This window comes from Trichosurus vulpecula, chromosome 2 (genome assembly GCF_011100635.1).
Source record: "Trichosurus vulpecula isolate mTriVul1 chromosome 2, mTriVul1.pri, whole genome shotgun sequence".
NCBI classification, from domain to species: domain Eukaryota; kingdom Metazoa; phylum Chordata; class Mammalia; order Diprotodontia; family Phalangeridae; genus Trichosurus; species Trichosurus vulpecula.
In genome coordinates this window covers 178721117-178740465 of record NC_050574.1, presented here as the reverse complement: position 1 = coordinate 178740465, position 19349 = coordinate 178721117, and the positions used below count along the sequence as shown (strand labels likewise).

At 37.6% G+C, this 19349-nt stretch overlaps 1 protein-coding gene across 1 annotated transcript in view; it reads left to right on the top strand.

Annotated features, from left to right (window-relative positions):
* Positions 1-1980: 1980 nt before the first annotated feature.
* The window catches only part of PSPC1 (paraspeckle component 1), a 57634-nt gene continuing 40265 nt past the window's right edge, over positions 1981-19349 (top strand). The window contains exons 1-4 of the mRNA XM_036747816.1: positions 1981-2661; positions 7356-7657; positions 15860-15955; positions 16811-17007. Coding sequence (XP_036603711.1) covers positions 1981-2661; positions 7356-7657; positions 15860-15955; positions 16811-17007 — 1276 coding nt within the window. The remainder of the gene's footprint in view (positions 2662-7355; positions 7658-15859; positions 15956-16810; positions 17008-19349) is intronic.

Genomic DNA, 19349 nt, shown 5'->3' with positions numbered 1-19349 from the left:
CCTAAAGATTAAAGGAAGCAGAAAGGAAAGATTGCTCCAACTAAACCCTGGAGGAGGGGGTGGGAGGAGGAGAGCTCTGGGCTTTGGTTTCAGATTACTCCTCCTCTCCTTCCCCTCCCTCCCACACATCCTAGAGCTTCACTTGATGAGCTAAACAGTAGCCTGTGACTGAGATTCAAGGCTCTAACAAGAGCCCCACAGAAAAGTTACTTCATACCTATGGGGAACAGCTTGAAGATTTTAACAAAACAGTTTCCAGAAGCTGTGTTTGTCCCCCACGTCTTCTATCAGCTTATTTTTTTTCTAGGCCACCAGCAAAAAGATTGAGACTCACTGAAGGCTCAGATGACAGTTAGCATTTTTTAGCAATAAAGTATTTTTTAATTAAGGTATATACATTGGTTTTCTCATGACATAATACTATCGCACATTTAATAGGCTACAGTAGAGTATAAACATAACTTCCTACTATATCTGGGAAACTAAAAAAAAAATCATGTGACTCATTTTATTGTGATACTTGCTTTATTTTGGTGGTCTGGAACTGTACCCACGATATCTCCTAGGTATGCCTATACCAACCAAACCACCTTAATTAATTGTCCCTTTCTAAGAAAAAACTAATTAAGCCTGGTTGCCTAATATCATAATCAGCCTGTAATCATGCTAGGAGGCTTGTGAGCTTAGAAAACTGGAAAGATACCTCCCAACCCTCAGGGCTTCTCCTAGAACCCTAGGAGACATACTCCAGGAGCTCTGGGTTTCCAGCCTGCCAGCATGAAGGGGTATAGGTTAGGTGAGTAGCTCCAGAGAGACAAATGTATAAAAGTATAAATATATATATGTATAATATATAAAATATATATTTCACTATTTTGTCCAAAGTTAACAAGTCCAAAATGGAACTCATCATTTTTCCTCCTAACCTGGTCTCCTGCCTCCCCCCCTTCGCCCCCTTACAGTAGCAGGCAGCAACATCCTCTCAAGCCCTCAGGCTCCTAAACCAGGAGTCATTTTGGACTCCTTATTACCTCTCATCCTCTATGGGAATCATCCTTGACTCCTCACTGTCCCTTACTCCCATCATTTTATTGCCAAAGCCTATTGATGTTACTTTTGCAATATCTCCCCCTTTTTCTGCCTGTGCTATCACTCTGGTGCATCACCTCATACTGGGACTACTGCAGTAGCAGCTGGTGGGCCTCCTTGCCTCCAAACTCTCCCCACTTCAATCCACCCTCCATTCAGCCGCCCAAGTGATTTTACTAAAGCACAGGTCTGATTTCATCACTCCCTAATCAATAAACTCCAGTGGCTCCCTATCACTGCCAGGATCAAATATGAAATCTTTTGCTTAGTGTTCAAAACCTAGCCTGCTCCTCCCTTTCCAGCCTCTATTACACATTAGCTGGAAGAGATGGGAGGTTTTTTCATTTGTAGGTGTTGAAGTGGGCCTGGAGTCAGGAAGACCTGAGTGAACACCCAATCTCAGGTACTTACTAGCTGTGTGACCCTGGGCAATTAACCTCAATTAACCCCTGCCTTGGTTTTCTCATGTGTAAAATGAGGATGATAATAGCGCTGAGGTGAGAAGCAGAGATTTCATACTTTGCAAACTTTACATCGATGCATAATTACTAGCTGACAAATGATGGGCCTCAGTTTCCTCATCTGTACTATCTGGGCCTTAGAGTGCTATATAAACATGAATCATTAATACTAACTGTATTATAGCTATCCATGGCCATTATAAGCAAATCTCACATTATAAGTGTAAATTTTAAATTCTTCATTTTGACTAAGATCCTGGTTGACCAAACAATAAAGCTCATCCCCCATCTATGTGTTTTCTCACACTGCTAGCAAAGGCAAAAGTTAACTTTTCTCGCAAATGCACCACAAAGGTTCGCGTGGCCTGCACAACCAGATTCTCACAGATAATCACAGAGATTAAGGCAGTCCGAGCGCAGCCGTCCGCGCATGTGCAAGAAGAGGCTAATTCTTAGTATCGCTCAAAACGAGACATTCTCGAAAAGTTCGAGCCAGGGATTGAACTGCGCAGGCGCGGAGGGCGCGGCGCCGCAGCACACGGCGGGGGCGGGCCTTGGGCTCGGCAACGTTACAACTAGCTGCAGCTTCTGGCAGCGCCATTTTGAAAGCGCTGTTGCCGCGGATCGGGCGTGTGGAGTATTTGCTGAACGCCTGGGTCGGTCTTGCGGCTTTCCCGGCCTTCATTTCCATTCTGCGGACATCTTTTTTTCCCAGACTTACAGCGAATTTGGGGGAGCGATCATGTTGAGGGGAAATCTGAAGCAAGTGCGGATCGAGAAAAACCCAGCCCGCCTGCGGGCCTTGGAGTCGGCGGCGGGGGAGAGCGAGACGGCGGCTGCGGCTGCCATGGCGCTCGCTCTGGCCGGGGAGCAGGCGCCGCCCCCCTCGGCTCCCCAGGAGGACCACCAGGAGGAAGAGATGGGCTTCACCATCGACATCAAGAGCTTCCTGAAGCCCGGAGAGAAAACCTACACGCAGCGCTGCCGCCTCTTTGTGGGGAACCTACCCACGGATATCACGGAGGAGGACTTCAAGCGGCTCTTCGAGCGCTACGGGGAGCCCAGCGAGGTCTTCATTAACCGGGACCGTGGCTTTGGCTTCATACGTCTGGTGAGACAGAGGGACAGATCCGGGGCCTCGGCGCCCTCCCCAGTCACACGCGCGCACCCCTCCCCTCCCCCAGCTCCCCGAGGGTCCCCAGGGGCCGGCGCCATGGCCGCCCCTACGTTAGCAGCCGCGTGCTGCTCCGCGGTGCGTCGGGCCTCTTCCGGCCCTGCCGGGTGCCCCCGGCCTTCCCCATGACCGTCCACTCCGTGCTGGGCAGTTACCTCGGGCTCGAGTCCCGACGGCTCCCTGCAGCCATCCTTGTCGCGGTTTAAGATCCCGTTTTCGGTCTGTTCTAGATTTCACTTTTTCACCCGGTCCCCAAGGGAGCGCCTTTGCCCTCGTTGTCCAGTAGGAGGCGCCTCAGGCCGGGCTTTCTTTGTAGTGGGAGAAGAAGGGGTCTCTTTCGGATGGTTGACACAGAAATAAATCATTGATGAAGCCGCGTGGAGAGGGGTGAGGGGCTGGGGAAGAGTAAGGTTCACTAAAAGATCCAGTCTTTACCAGGAAATTTCTTAACGAGAAAAGGACGATTTCTTTCATGTTTCCACTTAAAACACCTATGTGACCATCAGAACTGCTATTGGAATGCCCAAGGCACGTTATTTAATAGGCTCAGAGGTTTAAAAAGGGTCTGTCTTAGAAATATTTTGTTTTAAAAGTAAGTCAGTCCAGATACAGCCTATCTAGTGTTGAACAGCTAGCTGTCCATGGTTCCGCTGGTAGCTGCCAGTGGTTGAGGGAAGTGACTGACCGGTGTAGTTAATTTTGGGGGAGGTGGATGCTATTTTAAAGAACAGAACTATTCACCGAAATCTTCAATAGTTTTAACTTTTCTCTGGTACAAATAAAGACTTAAATTTCTAAAGCTTTAAGCTGTGATGTTACCGTGTAGTACAGTGTAGCCTGGAGGAATGACGTAGTGTTATGAAGAGTTGGGGAGGAAAAAACTTGATAGGGTTTACCATTTTAAAAAAAGCTTTATTAATGCTTTTCTTTTTATATGGTTATCATTTTCACTCTCATCTTTCCCCACCCCGCACTTCCACCTTGAAGACACTGTCACAAAGTACAGTTAAATACATTTACACGTTATCCAGGTATGGTTAGGGATGTCTTCTTCCACACTTAGGGGTCACTACTCAGAACAGTGAAAGGTGTGTTTCATCTTAAGGCTTCTGGAGTCACTGTATTAATTAGCATCTGGAGTCACTGTATTAATAGCATTTGTAAATCTTAATTTTTTGTGCATTTTTTAAAGATAGAAAATTTCTCAGTTGGTTTGAGGTGGGCCTTCTGTTTTTAAGCTTGGTGACTTTATCAATGTTAGGTCTGTAGCATATGGTTTTATAATTTAAAAGTTTGTTGAACATGATCTATTTTCTACAACATGGTGGTTTTCTTAGCGAATAACATTTTGAAGTACTATATTGTCTTTTCCCAATTTTTTCATAGACTGGTCTTCAAATAAGCTTTCATTGTCAGAAAAGTGAGTTTCATTACTCCAACTTGTGATATTAGGCAATTCTAATAGCTGCTAAAAGCAGTGGCATGCAATAAATGGAAAATTCATGATGTATAGTGAATATATGATGAAACATGCATGCCCTGAGTATATTTAAATTTAACAACTGTCTGTCAAAATAGGAGTCAGCTATTAAATGAACTAGTTGTGTTAGTGAAATTTTAAAAATGAGTTTATTATTTGTTGTAAATTTGGAGTTTTGTTAGAAGTAGTTTAAAAACTAAGTTTAGCATCAAGCAATGTATTAGCTTGCTTTTACAGAATGCAAACAAATCAAACCATGTCAGTTTATAATACTGATGTTAGAATTTTGGGAAAACAGTATATATTTGTAGAATTAAAAAATTAAAACTTTTCCTTAGCCCCTTATGTTGTACAGTGAGCATAATTGGGCACAGGAGCTATCTGAAGATAAGACGGCAAAAATTTCATGTTCCCTTTGTCCTTATGCTTCCTCTGATCACTCTGAGGTTGCAGTTTTTTTTGAAAAAGTGGAACTGGTGGTATTTCCCACTCTGCTATAGAAATCACCTTTTTTTCTTTAAAAATAAATTTTGCTTAGATGAATGGAGATAGACTTCTGCTTTTTCTCACTTCCACACCCTGCCATTGTTGTCTGTTCTCCAGCTACAGTGAATCAGACTCATTGATAACTACTAATTCTTTCATTTCCTCTGATTATTGGGAGAAGGCAAATAAAAGAGCAACTATGGCAGTCATAGATTTAGCATAGCTTTTTGTCACACTGTTTTAACTTTCTCTGTTTTTTATACTTCAAAAATCTATTTCTTAAAGCTAATTTTAAAACACCTTTCTATGTGACCATCAGAACTGGTATTGGAATGGCCAAGGCATGTTATTTATTTAATAGGCTCATAGGTTAAAAAGGGTCTGTCCGCCAAATACTGTCTTAAAAGTAAGTAGATCCAGATATAGCGTGTCTAGAGTTGAACAGTTCTCCATGGTTCTGCTGGTAGTTGTCGATGGTTGAGGGAAGCAGCTGGTGTAGTTAATTTTGGGGGAGGTAGATGTTATTTTAGCAAATTTTTTTTTCCTTCTGGAAATTTCCCCATTTTCATAATGAAAGCCATTAAGAAAGTTTGTTTGCTTAGAAATGCGTTTACTTTTATAATTGAAAAATGCTTGTATGAGTTTGTTTAGAAATTCATTTGCCTTTATAATTGAAAAATGCTTGTATGAGTTAGCAGACAATTAGCTATCTTGTATTTTGTTAATGTACTAAGAAAAATCTTGCTTTTTTGTGTGGTAGATTGTGTCCAGCTACATTTCAGCAATACACTATGGAAAAAAAATACCACTGATGTTACAAATGAAGATAAAATTCTTATGTTTGATGATAAATAGTAGCATGGTGTAGTGGAATAGTGTTCTGGATTTGGAATCAGGAAGCCTTGGGTTCAGAACAGACCTTAGTCACTACTTCTGTGACTAGGCAAGTCATTTAACTTTTCTTGGCTTCAGTTCCTCATCTGTAAAATGAAAGGATTGAACTTGATAGCCCTTAAGGTTCTTTCTAGCTCTTAAATCATGATGGGATGATCCAATTATAAAGTATGATTTTTGTTCTCTATGCCTTATCTTGGAAAATGTTAATAATGGAAGTAAAATGGGAATGCTAGACTAGATTATCTCTTAGGTTCCCTTTCAGGTCTGAATTGTACACTTATGTGAAGTAGTTTTTGGTGGGTTGATGTTTATGTTAATTGGGAAAGGAATTGAAGTGATTTTCGTAGCTGTATTTCTTCTTTGGGAATGGAATCATTTAAAAGAAAAATTCCACATATTTGGCCTGTTTTTGAGGGGATATTCAGAGATTTTGAAAAAAATTCACCAAAACATGCAAAGCCAAAACTAGGAAAGAATCCGATAATTAATATGTCTCTTGACTAGTTCAAAAACTAGTTTTGGCCAGATCAGTTTACCCAGTCAGTGGCAAGCAGAGTTCATTCAGGTTCTTTTAATTTGACCCAAACTTTTTTGTTGGCAATAAGCCAGTTTTTGCCTTCGTTTTACTATACATTTGTCAAAGCAATTAATTTATTTTTGTTCAGTCTATAGGGATATTTAAACAAATAATATAAAATAGTAGAAGTCTGGGAATGAGGTGTACTAGAAAGCTTTGCATTGGGAAATAAGAAATGTAAGTTGGAGCCCCAGGGCTTTGTGGCTTTGGTTAATAACAGGAGGGTATCAGGCCATAAGAAGTACAGTTGAGAAAAGCAGTTAGCCTGGATAAGAGAAAACTAAGTGAAACAGGAAAAATTTGCCATTTTTTTATGGAAGAGAAAAGAGTCTTATATTCCTTGGATCCAGAAGATGGGTCTTTGACTAGTGTGTAGAATTTAGTCAAATATTGTTTCATTAGAAAACTTATTAAAATTGATGTTGCAAAAATGGAATAGATTACTTTTGATGAAATGGGTTCCATGTTATTGAGGGATTCTTTCAAGTGCTTGGATTCTGTGATCTTTTTAACTTCTGCCCTTCAGAATCCTTAAACTAAGGTAATTGTTCTGGATGATCATTAGGGCTATTTAAAACCAAAGATTTAGAACTAAACACTTCAAAAATGCCTATTTATTTTTGACTTAGACTAAGTAGAAAAAGCAAAACAATGCGAACTCCATAATAATTGCAGATACTTAAAAAATTCTAGTTTCAAGCTCTGAAAGATCTGTTCTGATTTTATAAATGGATTGATTAAGGTTCAGCCAATTTGCATCTCAGCCATAATAAGATCATACAACTGGCAAAACATGGGAATAGGATTTTAAGATTTTTTTGATTCTGAAGTCTAGTACATTTACAGACTTTGTTCTGATGATTTTGAAGAGGCCTTAAATGGCTTAGGTTCATCTGTTTATCATAAGATAGGTAGATTCTACTTCAGACACACTTCCCGCAGGGGGGGCCCCCCCCATGCATTTTATAGGCTAGGCTAAAGGCTATAAAAACATTAGAAAAATAGAAATGATGACTAGAGAGGGATGTCAATTAGCTACTTTTCATAAAACTGTCCTTTGTATTAAGCAAACAAATGTTGAATTGGGTGTGTGTGTGTGCAAAACAATTTTTTAAACAATGCCTTTTCAGCATGACAGTGGATTTAAAAATGTGTACGATCATTTGTAAACTCTTTTTTCCCCCCCAAAAGGAGTCTAGAACTCTGGCTGAAATTGCAAAAGCAGAGCTGGATGGCACTATTTTGAAAAGCAGACCACTCCGAATTCGATTTGCTACTCATGGAGCTGCCTTAACTGTCAAGAACCTTTCCCCTGTGGTTTCTAATGAGCTTCTAGAGCAAGCATTTTCTCAATTTGGTCCTGTGGAGAAAGCTGTTGTAGTAGTGGATGATCGTGGACGAGCAACGGGAAAAGGTTTTGTAGAATTTGCTGCAAAACCACCAGCAAGAAAGGCCCTGGAAAGATGTGGTGATGGAGCATTCTTGCTAACCACGTAAGTTAATGTTATCCTTTCTATTAATGAATCTACTTTCAAATAAAGACAGTGTGATCTTAGATCACTGAAATTCCGTGTAGACAGTTCTATATCTTTGTATCATGTCCTTGTCCCTACCAAACGATGGATACTGAATACATTTTTCTTGTGAGTGAATAAATACAAATATTCAAAGGCGAAATTTTGATTACATCTAACAGCTCACAAAATAATTGAATACACACCAGATTATTGAAATATTATAGTTCTGTGTTGCAAACAAGGAAGTCCTAATATTGGGTAATATTGCAGTGGAAAACCACTACAACAGCAGAATAACCATCCAAGCATTCTGTGGTTCCAACTTTATGCTTATCTTCCTCTCTCTTGTCAGCACAATGAACATGAAAGACTTTTGGATTATATTGTATCATCAGATCCTTGTCCAGGAAATTGGTTTTTTTTGGAAGCTTACATTTGAAGTCTAGAACTCAGTTGAGTTTTATGATGATGCAAGGTTTGTCACTTGAATAACCAAACATTTCATCTAGTAATCCAGAGCAGTTGCCCAGCCATTCCCCTTGAACCCGTGGATTCTCTTCTTCCTTTGTTCATTATTAAAATCTTGATCTTTGTAATCATTTGGTATATCACCACGATCCTCAAATTCTCATTCATCCTTCTGGACTACTATCGAATAGAATTAGCTAATTTTTGATGCCGGAAAAAAAAAACAAACAACCTTTTCTTCAATTTTCAGAAAATGGTGGATCTGGATAAGTTGCACTACTGAATTCAACATACAATTATTTTAAGTGTTATTTGCAAGATACTGCTCTAGGGATATAAAAACAGTCTGTGTCCTCAAGCTTATCAAATTGAGGAAAGGATACACACACACACACACACACACACACACACACAAATCTATGATTTAAAGTCGATTTTGTTGAGTACAGAAAAGAGGTTCAGACAAAGTACTCTTAACAGCACAAACGGAGTGGACTAAATGACTTCTGAGTGCCCTTACAGTTCTGAGATTCTGTAATATTTTCAGCTAGGGTAAGGATTCTTTATTTATTATTTACATATAATTATTGATAAATGAATAATAAATGAATAAATTGTTTTTAAAAATACTTTAATTTTTTCAATATAATTGGTTTCATTTGTGATCCTCTTTATTTGTGCATTTGAAAACAGTATCTTGAGGAGTCTTTACCAGCCTGTCCAAAGGTGTCCATGAGCTTGGAGGATTGTAGTCTTTAAGGTGGCCCCAGAGTTACTCCTTAAAGGAAAGGGAATAGGGAAGGGAGTTTGAGATTTTGGGAGTGGGGTTCCAGTCCAGGCATGGCTAATAGTATATGAAAGCAAAAGCTTGTTAAATGTAAGTGGGGTGGTTGAGATTGAGGAATAGAATCCAATTTAGTTCAAATAGTGGAAAGGTCAGAAGGGTAGGTCAGAACCAGATTATCGGCAGCTTGGCATTTTGGGTCAAGTGATAGGATCAGAATCACACACAGATACTTTCTGGGCCCCCCCACCCTCCAAGGTTAATTTGGCAGGGAAGAGGCGTTAGAGGCCTGAACTAGGGTGGCATGCAGTTGGAGTCCCACAGATTATACGTAGAGGCCACAGATTGGAAAGAGATTTTAGAGACAGAATTGAAAAGATTTAATCACTGATTGGATACAGGGCATGAGAAGAGAGTTCAAGTAGCTTTTTTTTTTTAAGCTTTTATAAAGGCATATTTACTGGAAAGGCATAGTTAGGACAAAAATAAAATAGCATTCCCAAAACTGGGAGTTTTACTCTACCACTTGCACACTTATTGGCTTCCTGTGGAGAGTTGACTCAAAATGTTAACAAAATGTTCTCCATTCCTTCTTCGCCCCCACCCCCCCACCCCCATGGTGGGTATGACATAACCCATATATGTGAGTTGTTTCCTTGATTATAAAACATAATGTCTTAACTGCTGGAGCTTTGGAGAGAGGTAGATTATGAAGATAAAAACGTGGTCATTAGCAGTATTTTGGTGATTATAGAAGCTACAGAAGTGGATTAGTTAAAAAAAAACGAGATCTCATGATAGCCTTGGAAAACCACGTTTAAGGGCCAGGGGAATGATTAGGAACCATACAGTGAGAGGGGCATCCAGTCAATGAGCCATTCTCACCAGGTGCTGGGCATAACTCAAGAAGTTTGTATTTTATGGGGGGTGGGGGTGCTGTGTGTGTGTGTGTGTTTGTGAGAGAAAGTGTGTGTGTGATAGGTTATTTGGGAGGGAGAGCATTAACATTTTGGGTATCAAGAAAGGCTTTGTGTGGTGCATGATTGATTTGATGAGAGGAATTCCATGAGGTGAGAAAGGAAGTATACTCTAGACATGAGGGATAGTCAGTGTCCTTGAGGAACTGGGAAGGGTCGTTTATAGCTGGGTGGAAGAGTAAAGGAATGGGGGGGGAATAATGTATAATGAGATTGGTAAGATAGTTTGGGACCAAGTTTCTGGCGGCTTTAAAAGGTGAAAGAGTCTTGCAGCAAACATTTAGTACTTAGTGTTAAGTTGGGGGAAAGATAGAAAGCTTAGGCCCTTTTGTGAATTTGATAGCTTAGTAGTAGAATATGATCAACAGAAATAGCAGATTATTAAAGTGCACTCACTTCCCTGAAAGAAATGGCATTTGGCTTAGGATTTGAAAGATAAAGAAAAGAGGATAGCATTCCTAGTATAGGGAATGGCTTGAGCAGTGGGCATGGAGGTAGTATGAGAACAACAGCATCAAATGCTGAAGTGAGATCAAGAAAGATTGGAATTGAAGGAAAGCCATTGAATCTGTCAATAGAATTCCTTTGTGATACCCACGGTGGAGAAACCAGATTTCAAAGGGTTGAGTTGAATGTGACTGGTAAGAAAGTCATATAAGTTTCCACCTACCAAGGATAGCATTTTTACTTACAGTGGATCTGTCTGCTATGATTTTTCCCATACTCTTGCGATTTGACTGCCACATCTTTTTTTGTACAAACATTACTTTTGTATCCTTTGTATCTTTTCTGTGTAATTTTACTTTTTTTGTAATATGTAGCTGCCAGCTCAGGTCCATCATGTGCCTTTTCATTGCTCTTAAGGTTAGTGTTCCATAACTTAGACATAAAAATAATCACCAGAAAAATGCTGGTATTAAAAGATGATTTTTAGTTTCTGGGAGAAACCTTGGGTAATTAAAAGATTTAACCCTTAATAAGACTTTAACAAAAGTATTTCTCGATAACCAGCACCTAATATTATATCTGATGGAGAAACACTAATTTGCCCTGTGTGTAATATTAAGAGTAAAGCAAAAAGGCCTTCTGTTACCATTATTACTTGACATTAGAAATCCTAGCTATAGCAATGATAGAAACAGGAACTAGAGTATAAACATTGGTGTAGAGTCAAACTCAAGTAGAAGGGGATCCCCACCAGCTGCCTATTGACTTAGAGTGCCACAAATTAACATTACTTAGGTTACATTGTATAGTTATTTTGTTAAATATTTACCAGTTACATTTTAATTTAGTTAGGGGAGTTTTGTGGGCCTGAACCCTCAGGCCACAAGTTTGATGCCTCTTGTTGGAGAGGAAGCAAAATTATTAATTAAAAAAAAAACAACCAAACCCATAGCTAGTTGATCAATAAATTTTTCAGTTGAGTAAATAAAAATTATCAACTTCTGTAATGTTGGGGTAGGGTAGATAGTAGTAATATGGGCTGCAAAAACAAAGTAAGGAGTTCAGAAGGGAACATGGACAAGCAGGGCAGTGTGGATACTATTGTGTGAACTTCAAAACAGGCTGCAGAGAGTAGAAATTAACTTTCATACACAATCCTCTTTCTGTTTTATACATGGAAATGCTCATGCTAGTTTAAATTTATTTAAAAAATGAAAAATCAGTACAGAAAGCATCACTAAATGTCCACAATCTTATATCCAAAATACACTGAGAATTTACATAAATGTGTAAGAATATACACATCTTTTCAAACAACTTGTATGAGAGGTTTTAACTGGTACTATTTTAATAGTAAAACTGCATTCTATGGAGAAATTGCTTTATTTTTCATTGTGCAGAATTCCTTTCAGCCTAGAACTAATGAATGGCAAGCTATTTTCTGTAGCCTTTAGAATAACCAAATGACTGGACAATGGTGAGATTATAGGTAGGTAAAAGATTTTCCTTTTTTTCTAAAGCTTAGGAATTCTAGAACTAGAAGATAAGTCAAGAGGTAATCCTGCATTAGCTCTCTGCTAATGGAAAAATCAGTAAGGTACAATAGAAAGAGTGCTGTCCTGCATTCAAATCTACTTCTTGACAGTTAATACTTTGGTGACCTTGAGCAAGTAATCTGATCTTCCTAGGCTTAGTCTCCTCCTTTGGAAAATGAGAGGGTTGTAGTAGATGTCCTCTGAGATCTCTTCTAGCTCTTCTGTCTGTGTCTTTCAATTTTATAATTCTGACCTCCAGGGAAGAAAATTGTGCTCTCAGGAGTTACAAATTGATTGTGGTTTGGAAGTTCATTCTTTCAGTCTAACTATACTGTTGCTTTGGTTTAAGCACAATTCATCTTACATTTTTTTTTTAATATCAGGTAGGTATTGTTCTTTGTTTTGCCTGTTTTTAAAAATTAATTTATTTTTATAATTAATCCTTCTCCACTTTCCCTTCCCAATTGGGAAAAAATAAAAATAGCAAAACTGTTCTAACAGTTATTTGTAGTTAGGTAAAACCAAGTTCTCACATTGGTCATACCCAGAAATATGTTTCCTTTTGCATCTTGAATTCATCATTGATCCTTTGGGTTCCCTTTTCTTTTTAGGTTAAACAACCTTTATCCCATTTCAACCTTACTTTGGTAATGTTTTATCACCTATTTTCATTTTTTTTTCTTTGATTTGATCCTTTCTGTCTTCTGATAGAAAAGGATGAATGAGGTAGGGGAAGGATACTTAGGAACTCAAACCTTTCATGTAGGTAACTACTCTTTATTGGGAAAGGGATATGTAGAATATTCTCTGTGCCCTCTGGATTCTACACCCTGACCTGTTCCCCTAACATTCTAATGTTTTATCCATTTCGAACTACTTAAGCCCTATTCTCTCACTTCCACCAAATGGTTATTGTGCTCCTCTTAAGATGTCTTATTCTTTCTCTTTCCCCTTTGCATTCCTCTTTACCTTTTATTAACATTTCTTCTCATCTTGATACCCTGTGTTCACATATTCACTCTTCATCATTTTTCTTAATTTCTTGTTATACTGTGGATTCCTTTTATACAGATTTCTTGCATATTCCTCTTGTACACTGTATCTGCTACATATTTTTTTCCCACATTATATGCACCCCCATTATTCCGAATGTATTCCATATACCCAAGACCAACATATACATGTTCTCTCGGTATTTAAAATTTAAAGTGTTCTGAGCAAATTATTTTGGAAAACCATTATTCAGTTGGGTTTAGTAGTGTTCCTTAATGTACTGTCATGATCTGCTCTCTTTCTTTGTATTTAGATCAGAGCCTTGTTTTTATTTTCCTGTACTGCATTTGTTTTTTTGATCTCAAAGATGCCGTGCTGTGCTTGTATTATTTTGACACCTTGAAAAGGTGATCAAAGTTGAAATCCTTTCTGAAAATATCAGTTTAAAAAAATGTAAATTGGTTATTTGGAACTTAGCTCTTCTGAAAGAACTTAATGTCCCTAGTAGGTACTGCAAAACAAGCAGAGTGAAGAGATGCACATTGAAATCCTTACTTTGACCTTCTGGGTCTGCAGTATAATTTTTTTACTTCAAAATTTGCAGTGGAAAGACTGGATGTCAGTTGTTGGCATTTATAACTCTTGCTGACTGGAGCTTAGATTTTTAGTGTTGAACTTTGACAATACTTTAATACAACAAAACAATGTGATTATGATGTGGCAGCCTGCTTAATAAAATGGCTGGTTTTTGTTTAGTGTTTTCGGTGGTGTCCAACTCTTTTTGATTCCTTTTGGAGTTTTCTTGACAAAGATACTGGAGTGGTTTACCATTTCCTTCTCCATTTCATTTTACAGATGAGAAAACTGAGACAATCAGGGATAAGGGAATTGCCCGGGGCCACACAGCTAGTATCTGAGGCCAGATTTGAACTTGGTCTTCCTGACTCCAGGTCTAGCACTCTATTCATTGTGCCATCTAGCTGCCCCTGCATAATAAAATTGCACTACAGTAAAAGTAAATTAACTGTCCTGTGGACTTGTTGAGGTTGGAATTTCCTCAATATTTATTTGTATTCTTCATTAGTACTTAGTTTTTGAGAATTTTGAACAGTTCTTGATCTAACCAAATTGTCATCCTTTTTTCCCCTTTCTCTATGTTTAAAGATTTATCAGGTCTCTTAAACTTCTTTGCCTCTTATGTTTTGTCAGCTGGCTTTCCTAGTAGGATATCTTTGTTCATTTTATCTACTTAGGCCAATTTTAACTTCTGTGATATTTTGCCATCTTATTTTTCTAACTCTTGTACCTGAGCGCAAATGTTGTAATTGTTTGCTCAAAGTCACTATATTATTTTCTTGATCATAAATATTTCCTAATAATCATAATAATATATTTATGAAGCTCACCTTCACAACCATCCTCTCAAATAGTTGCTGTTATTTCTCTCATTTTTACAGGTGAAGAAATGGGGCTTTTCAATTTTAAATGACTCCCTGAGTCACACAGCTGATAAGTGGGATTGATTCCCAAGTCCAACACTATCAGTATGTCAGCTAGCTGCCAGTCCTTACCATCTTCGGAACATATTACTCAAGAAATAAATAACAGTACAAATAGGATATATTACTCAAAATAAATAATGATGCAAAGTAATTGTGCAAATTAATAAATGAATGCTATAAATAAATATTAGAGGATTTCACAAGAGATTTTAGATTTGTAGGTTTGTTGAGTAAGGTTTCAAGAAGTGTTAACCTCATTGGTAGGTAAGGTGTAATGCTGTCAATATAGTTGGTCTGGGTTTTGGAAAAGCATTTGACAAATATCTGGGATATGCTGTTGTGGAAAGCTGGAATTCTTTTTGAAGAAAGCAACTTAAAATTTAGTTGTTTGGAAATGAGTTCTTTTTCCAACTTAAATGTGCTCAACACAGTGCTTTGCATATAGTAGGTGCTTAATAAATGCTTAGTGACTATTGTTACACGTGGTACTTAGGGCTCCCAGGATTAGCTCACAAAAGCCATTTTTAATGCTCAGTATGTTTGAGTTAGCTAATAGTTATAGCTTGAGTTCTGGACCTTGGGAATAAGTGGTTTTTATGAGGAAGGAGGAAAAGACTTTGTTATCCTGTTGCGGGGTTAAGATAGAAATCAAATGATAGTATAGGGCCTCATGCTAAATATGTGTCATGAGTTTGGATCTGAAACAATGAAGATTTTGTGTTCAGAGAATTATTACCAATCATTCAAATATTTATTTATTGCTTTCCTGCCATATGCAAGGTTAGTTGGTTTGTGTTGGAGATTCCCTGATTTTTGTTCTACAGGTTTGGTCTTTGAACAGAGATGTATAGATTTTAGGCTAGGAAGAATGTGGAGGTATTACTCAAACAACTATTATTAAATGTATATTTGAGTCTGGTTTAGGGATGGGGAGTTAATTTAGGAATATGGAAGAGTATAAAATAAATTTAGCTTTCTGGTGATCTGCTTAATGTCAATTTCCCCAAATTTTTTTGCATTACGTATAAGGGAAATTTGTTATTACTATTAATGTTGCGAATAATTATGCACAGTAATATTAGCTGACCAGAAATAGAAAAAAGAATTATTTTTAGCCACTCATTCCGAATTTCACCAGTGAGCTGTGAAATGATGAAATATGCTTTGGTAGTGGGTTAGGAAAGTCACGAGAAGAGACTATATGTATCCTTATTGTAAAAACAAATATCTAATGCTAATTTTAAAAAGCTTGTTACAGTTATTATAAAATATGTTTCTAATCCACCTTGAATAATTAAGTGCCCATATAAATCTGAATAAATCTTTTTCTTTTTTTTTTAACATGGTTTCTTCTGAGATACTAGAAGTAAATGTGTTGATAAGAAAATTTCCATGAAACAAAGTAAATTTTCAGAGAAAGCTCATTTTAGGTACCTTCAGTTACATTTTAAAAAATGTTTTCTACCCCCCAGAACACCTCGGCCAGTCATTGTGGAACCCATGGAACAATTTGATGATGAAGATGGACTACCAGAGAAACTAATGCAAAAGACACAACAATATCATAAGTAAGCTACTTGAAAAAAGCAACTAATGATGTTTTTATTACACTCTTTGTGTAATGCATAGTTGGTTAATAAGATAATTTGGTTAATACAGAGTTATTTACACATCCCATTGGGCTGCCAGATTTTCAGAAAATTAGAGTAGGACTAAGCACATTTAAACAAACTATATTGAAGACATTAAATTTTTATTTGATTCATAGTCACTTCAGGATAATAGAATGCTTTGGTCGTTATGGTTATCATTTTGTGTATTCATGTGCAGATGTGCTAGTTAATAAGAATTTCTAGCTTCCAGAATGCCAAATGAATCAGTATTTTACTTTTATTACTCTTGTGTTCCTGTTTAGTCACTTAAATGGATAATGCATATCTAATGAATAGAAGCTCTAGTTTAACTTAGGTCTTAGTGAGCTGAAGAAATATATAAACCGATTGAGTCCCTCATTCTGCTGTTAGGGTGGTTGATGGGAGGAGTGGAGGTGGAAGCTAAGCGAGGTGGGAAGTGGCTTCCTGCCATACTTGGTTGAGACAGGAAGTAGATCTTAATATAGAAATAGGTCATAACTGTTAGTACTAGTTAAAAAATAGGTATTATGCTTCAGGTATGATTAATTAGGTATGTGTCAGCTAGCTTAAAATCTTAATTACCATTTGTGACTTAGTTTCTATAGAAAATCTTTTCCAAGTTCAAAAATTTAATTTGTAGAAAGCCAAAATCAATTCAGAATTTGGGAGCTACCTGGATATAAATGGATTTGAATTAAAATCAGAAGCATTTTTGAGGAAAGCATTTTGATAGTGCAACCTTTTATTTAAGCCTATGTTTGTGTGTTTTTAAATGTAATTTTATTTTAGGGAGAGAGAACAGCCTCCCCGGTTTGCTCAACCTGGGACCTTTGAATTTGAGTATGCATCACGATGGAAGGCACTGGATGAAATGGAAAAACAGCAGCGGGAGCAGGTTGACAGAAACATCAGAGAAGCCAAAGAGAAACTAGAGGCAGAAATGGAAGCCGCTAGACATGAACATCAGTTAATGTTGATGAGGCAAGGTAATAGTTTTTTCCTAGTTTCAGTGTAACTAGCTTTGTTTACGGAAGTTCAGACTTGGGGTATTATCTGGCAAACAAAAAGCTGCACCTAATTGTACAAATGCTAAAGAGTGTGGGGCTATAGGTTATAGGTTTTTAGTCCCTGTTTAAACCACTGTATTGTATAAGCATAAACCATATCCCTAACTACAGCTAGTCTTGTATTCTCATGGTCTGACAAGAAAATGTTTATGGACGAGAATGTTTTAATGAATCGATGCAAAATCTTTGCTTCCCATTTGGAAAAACTGTTGTTATACAGATAATGGATTGATAGGAACATTTTAATTTGTGGAAGATAAGATTTTTTATGGCATCTGAAAGAGTAGTACATCTTTCTATTTAAAGATTGTCATATTAGAAAGTGAACTTTTGAAATATTTTGCCTTTTGAACTCAGGATTAAAGCACTCCTTTCTTTGAGTCCATGGCGTATGGCACAATTATAGTCTGCAAGGCTGGATTGAAGTTGATTTAAGTTTCCTTTTCATTTTGGGGTGTCATGCAGTATTAAATCTATTTTACTTCTGCCTTATAGTATTCTAAATCTCTTGCCTATTAGTACATATATAAATAAATAGAGATTGATTTGATGAAGTGGGAATTCTCAGTCTGGAGGCTGGATGTGATTCTTGCCTTCATACATGGTTTTTGTGGTGTTGTTTCTTTAATATGACTGTATGTTTCATTGGGAGAGAAGCCATTTGCATAAAATGAATTGCTCTGTGGGGAGGGAAATGAATATTTGCAAATGAATTTGATGTTAAAACAAATAACAAGAAAAACGGAGAAGCCTATCTATCTAAGAATATCTATCTATTTTTAGCTAGTTGACACATGAACAAGAAGAGTATATACTCACTTCAGAAATTACTTTTCTCATTTTATTTCTCCTTCCATTTCTCTTTCTCACTCTTTCCTTCTCCTTTACCTATACTCTTCTCTGCTTTTGCTTTTTTTCCACATCTATTGCCTAATCCCCCTTAATTGCTATGGAATAAGTATATTCTTAGTTAACTTACTAAATTTTATGTTGAAAATAATTTTCATTTAAACATTTTATATTTGCTCTGCAACATTGTGATTGAGTGGATAGAGGGCCAGCCCAGAGTCAGAGAATGTGTGAAGTTCCCCTTTCTGCCTGACACACATGACTGTGGGTCTAGTGGTCTAGTAATTGAGTCTCTCCTTAAGCGGCTGAGTAGCTGTTCTCAGTCATTGATAGCGGTGTTTTCTCCTGGTGAGTTCCTTACACCAGTGACGTCACCTGTAAGAACCAAAATTCCTGCGGCGCCTCCCCCCCAGTTAGCTTGCTTTTTAAATCTTTGAGCATGACCTTCAGTAGAACAAAAAAATTCTGAGGGCAAGTTTACTGCATCAGCGAACTCCCAGGGAGTATATGCTTTTATCGATGACATTTGAAATGACTAATGCACAACTAATAGTGATTTGTACCTGCTTCTGGATAAAATCTATTCTTTGGTCATTGTAGGATATAAAGCAGTTTGGGACAATTTTCTTTTGCCTTTTAGCTAGGGCTACTTCTACTTGACAAGAACTAACATCTTTTTGCTGCTTTACAGACTCTTCTAGGTGATGATAGGTTTTCTTAGTCTTATGCCTGTGTCACAGTGGTAAAATAGGTATTCTGGAAAAAGAAAAATATGTAGAGGGAAGATAGTTAAACTAAATCATTATTGTTCCCCACATAGGTATTAAATTGTGATGACCTTATATGTTTGACGCTTTGACTATGTGCTTGAGTGTAGAAACTGCTTTTATAAGTACTTTTTCCATGAAATCTCTCAGTTGCTAGCATATCTAAGGTGCGTTTTGTTTTCTAGAAGATTGCTGTGATGTTACTGGTTTGTGTGTGTGTGTGTGTGTGTGTGAGAGAGAGAGAGAGAGAGAGAGAGAGAGAGAGAAATGGGCTGTATTCAAGCAGAGGTAGCCTTCTGTAATGCAGGCAATCCCAAAACTTGCAATCTGGGAGGGTTAATGTGCTTTGATTTACCTAAGGGGACAATACTATTATATTCTTCATCTTTGGAGCCCTTGTGGCATAGAAGGAATTCAGTTTTCCTATTTGGCTTTCCTTGTAAGGGCACTTACAGAATGGGTACTGTGGGAAACATCTGCTTCTTTATCTTGGAGTGGTTCTACTTGTGTGTCTTTTACTTTAAATTGTTGAGCTTTTTTTTTTTATTTACAGAACATATGTCCGAAAATACCCTCAAAATGGTTATTCCCATTTTGCAAAAATATCCCTAAAAGCATATTCTATGGTTTGCCATAGTTATTTTT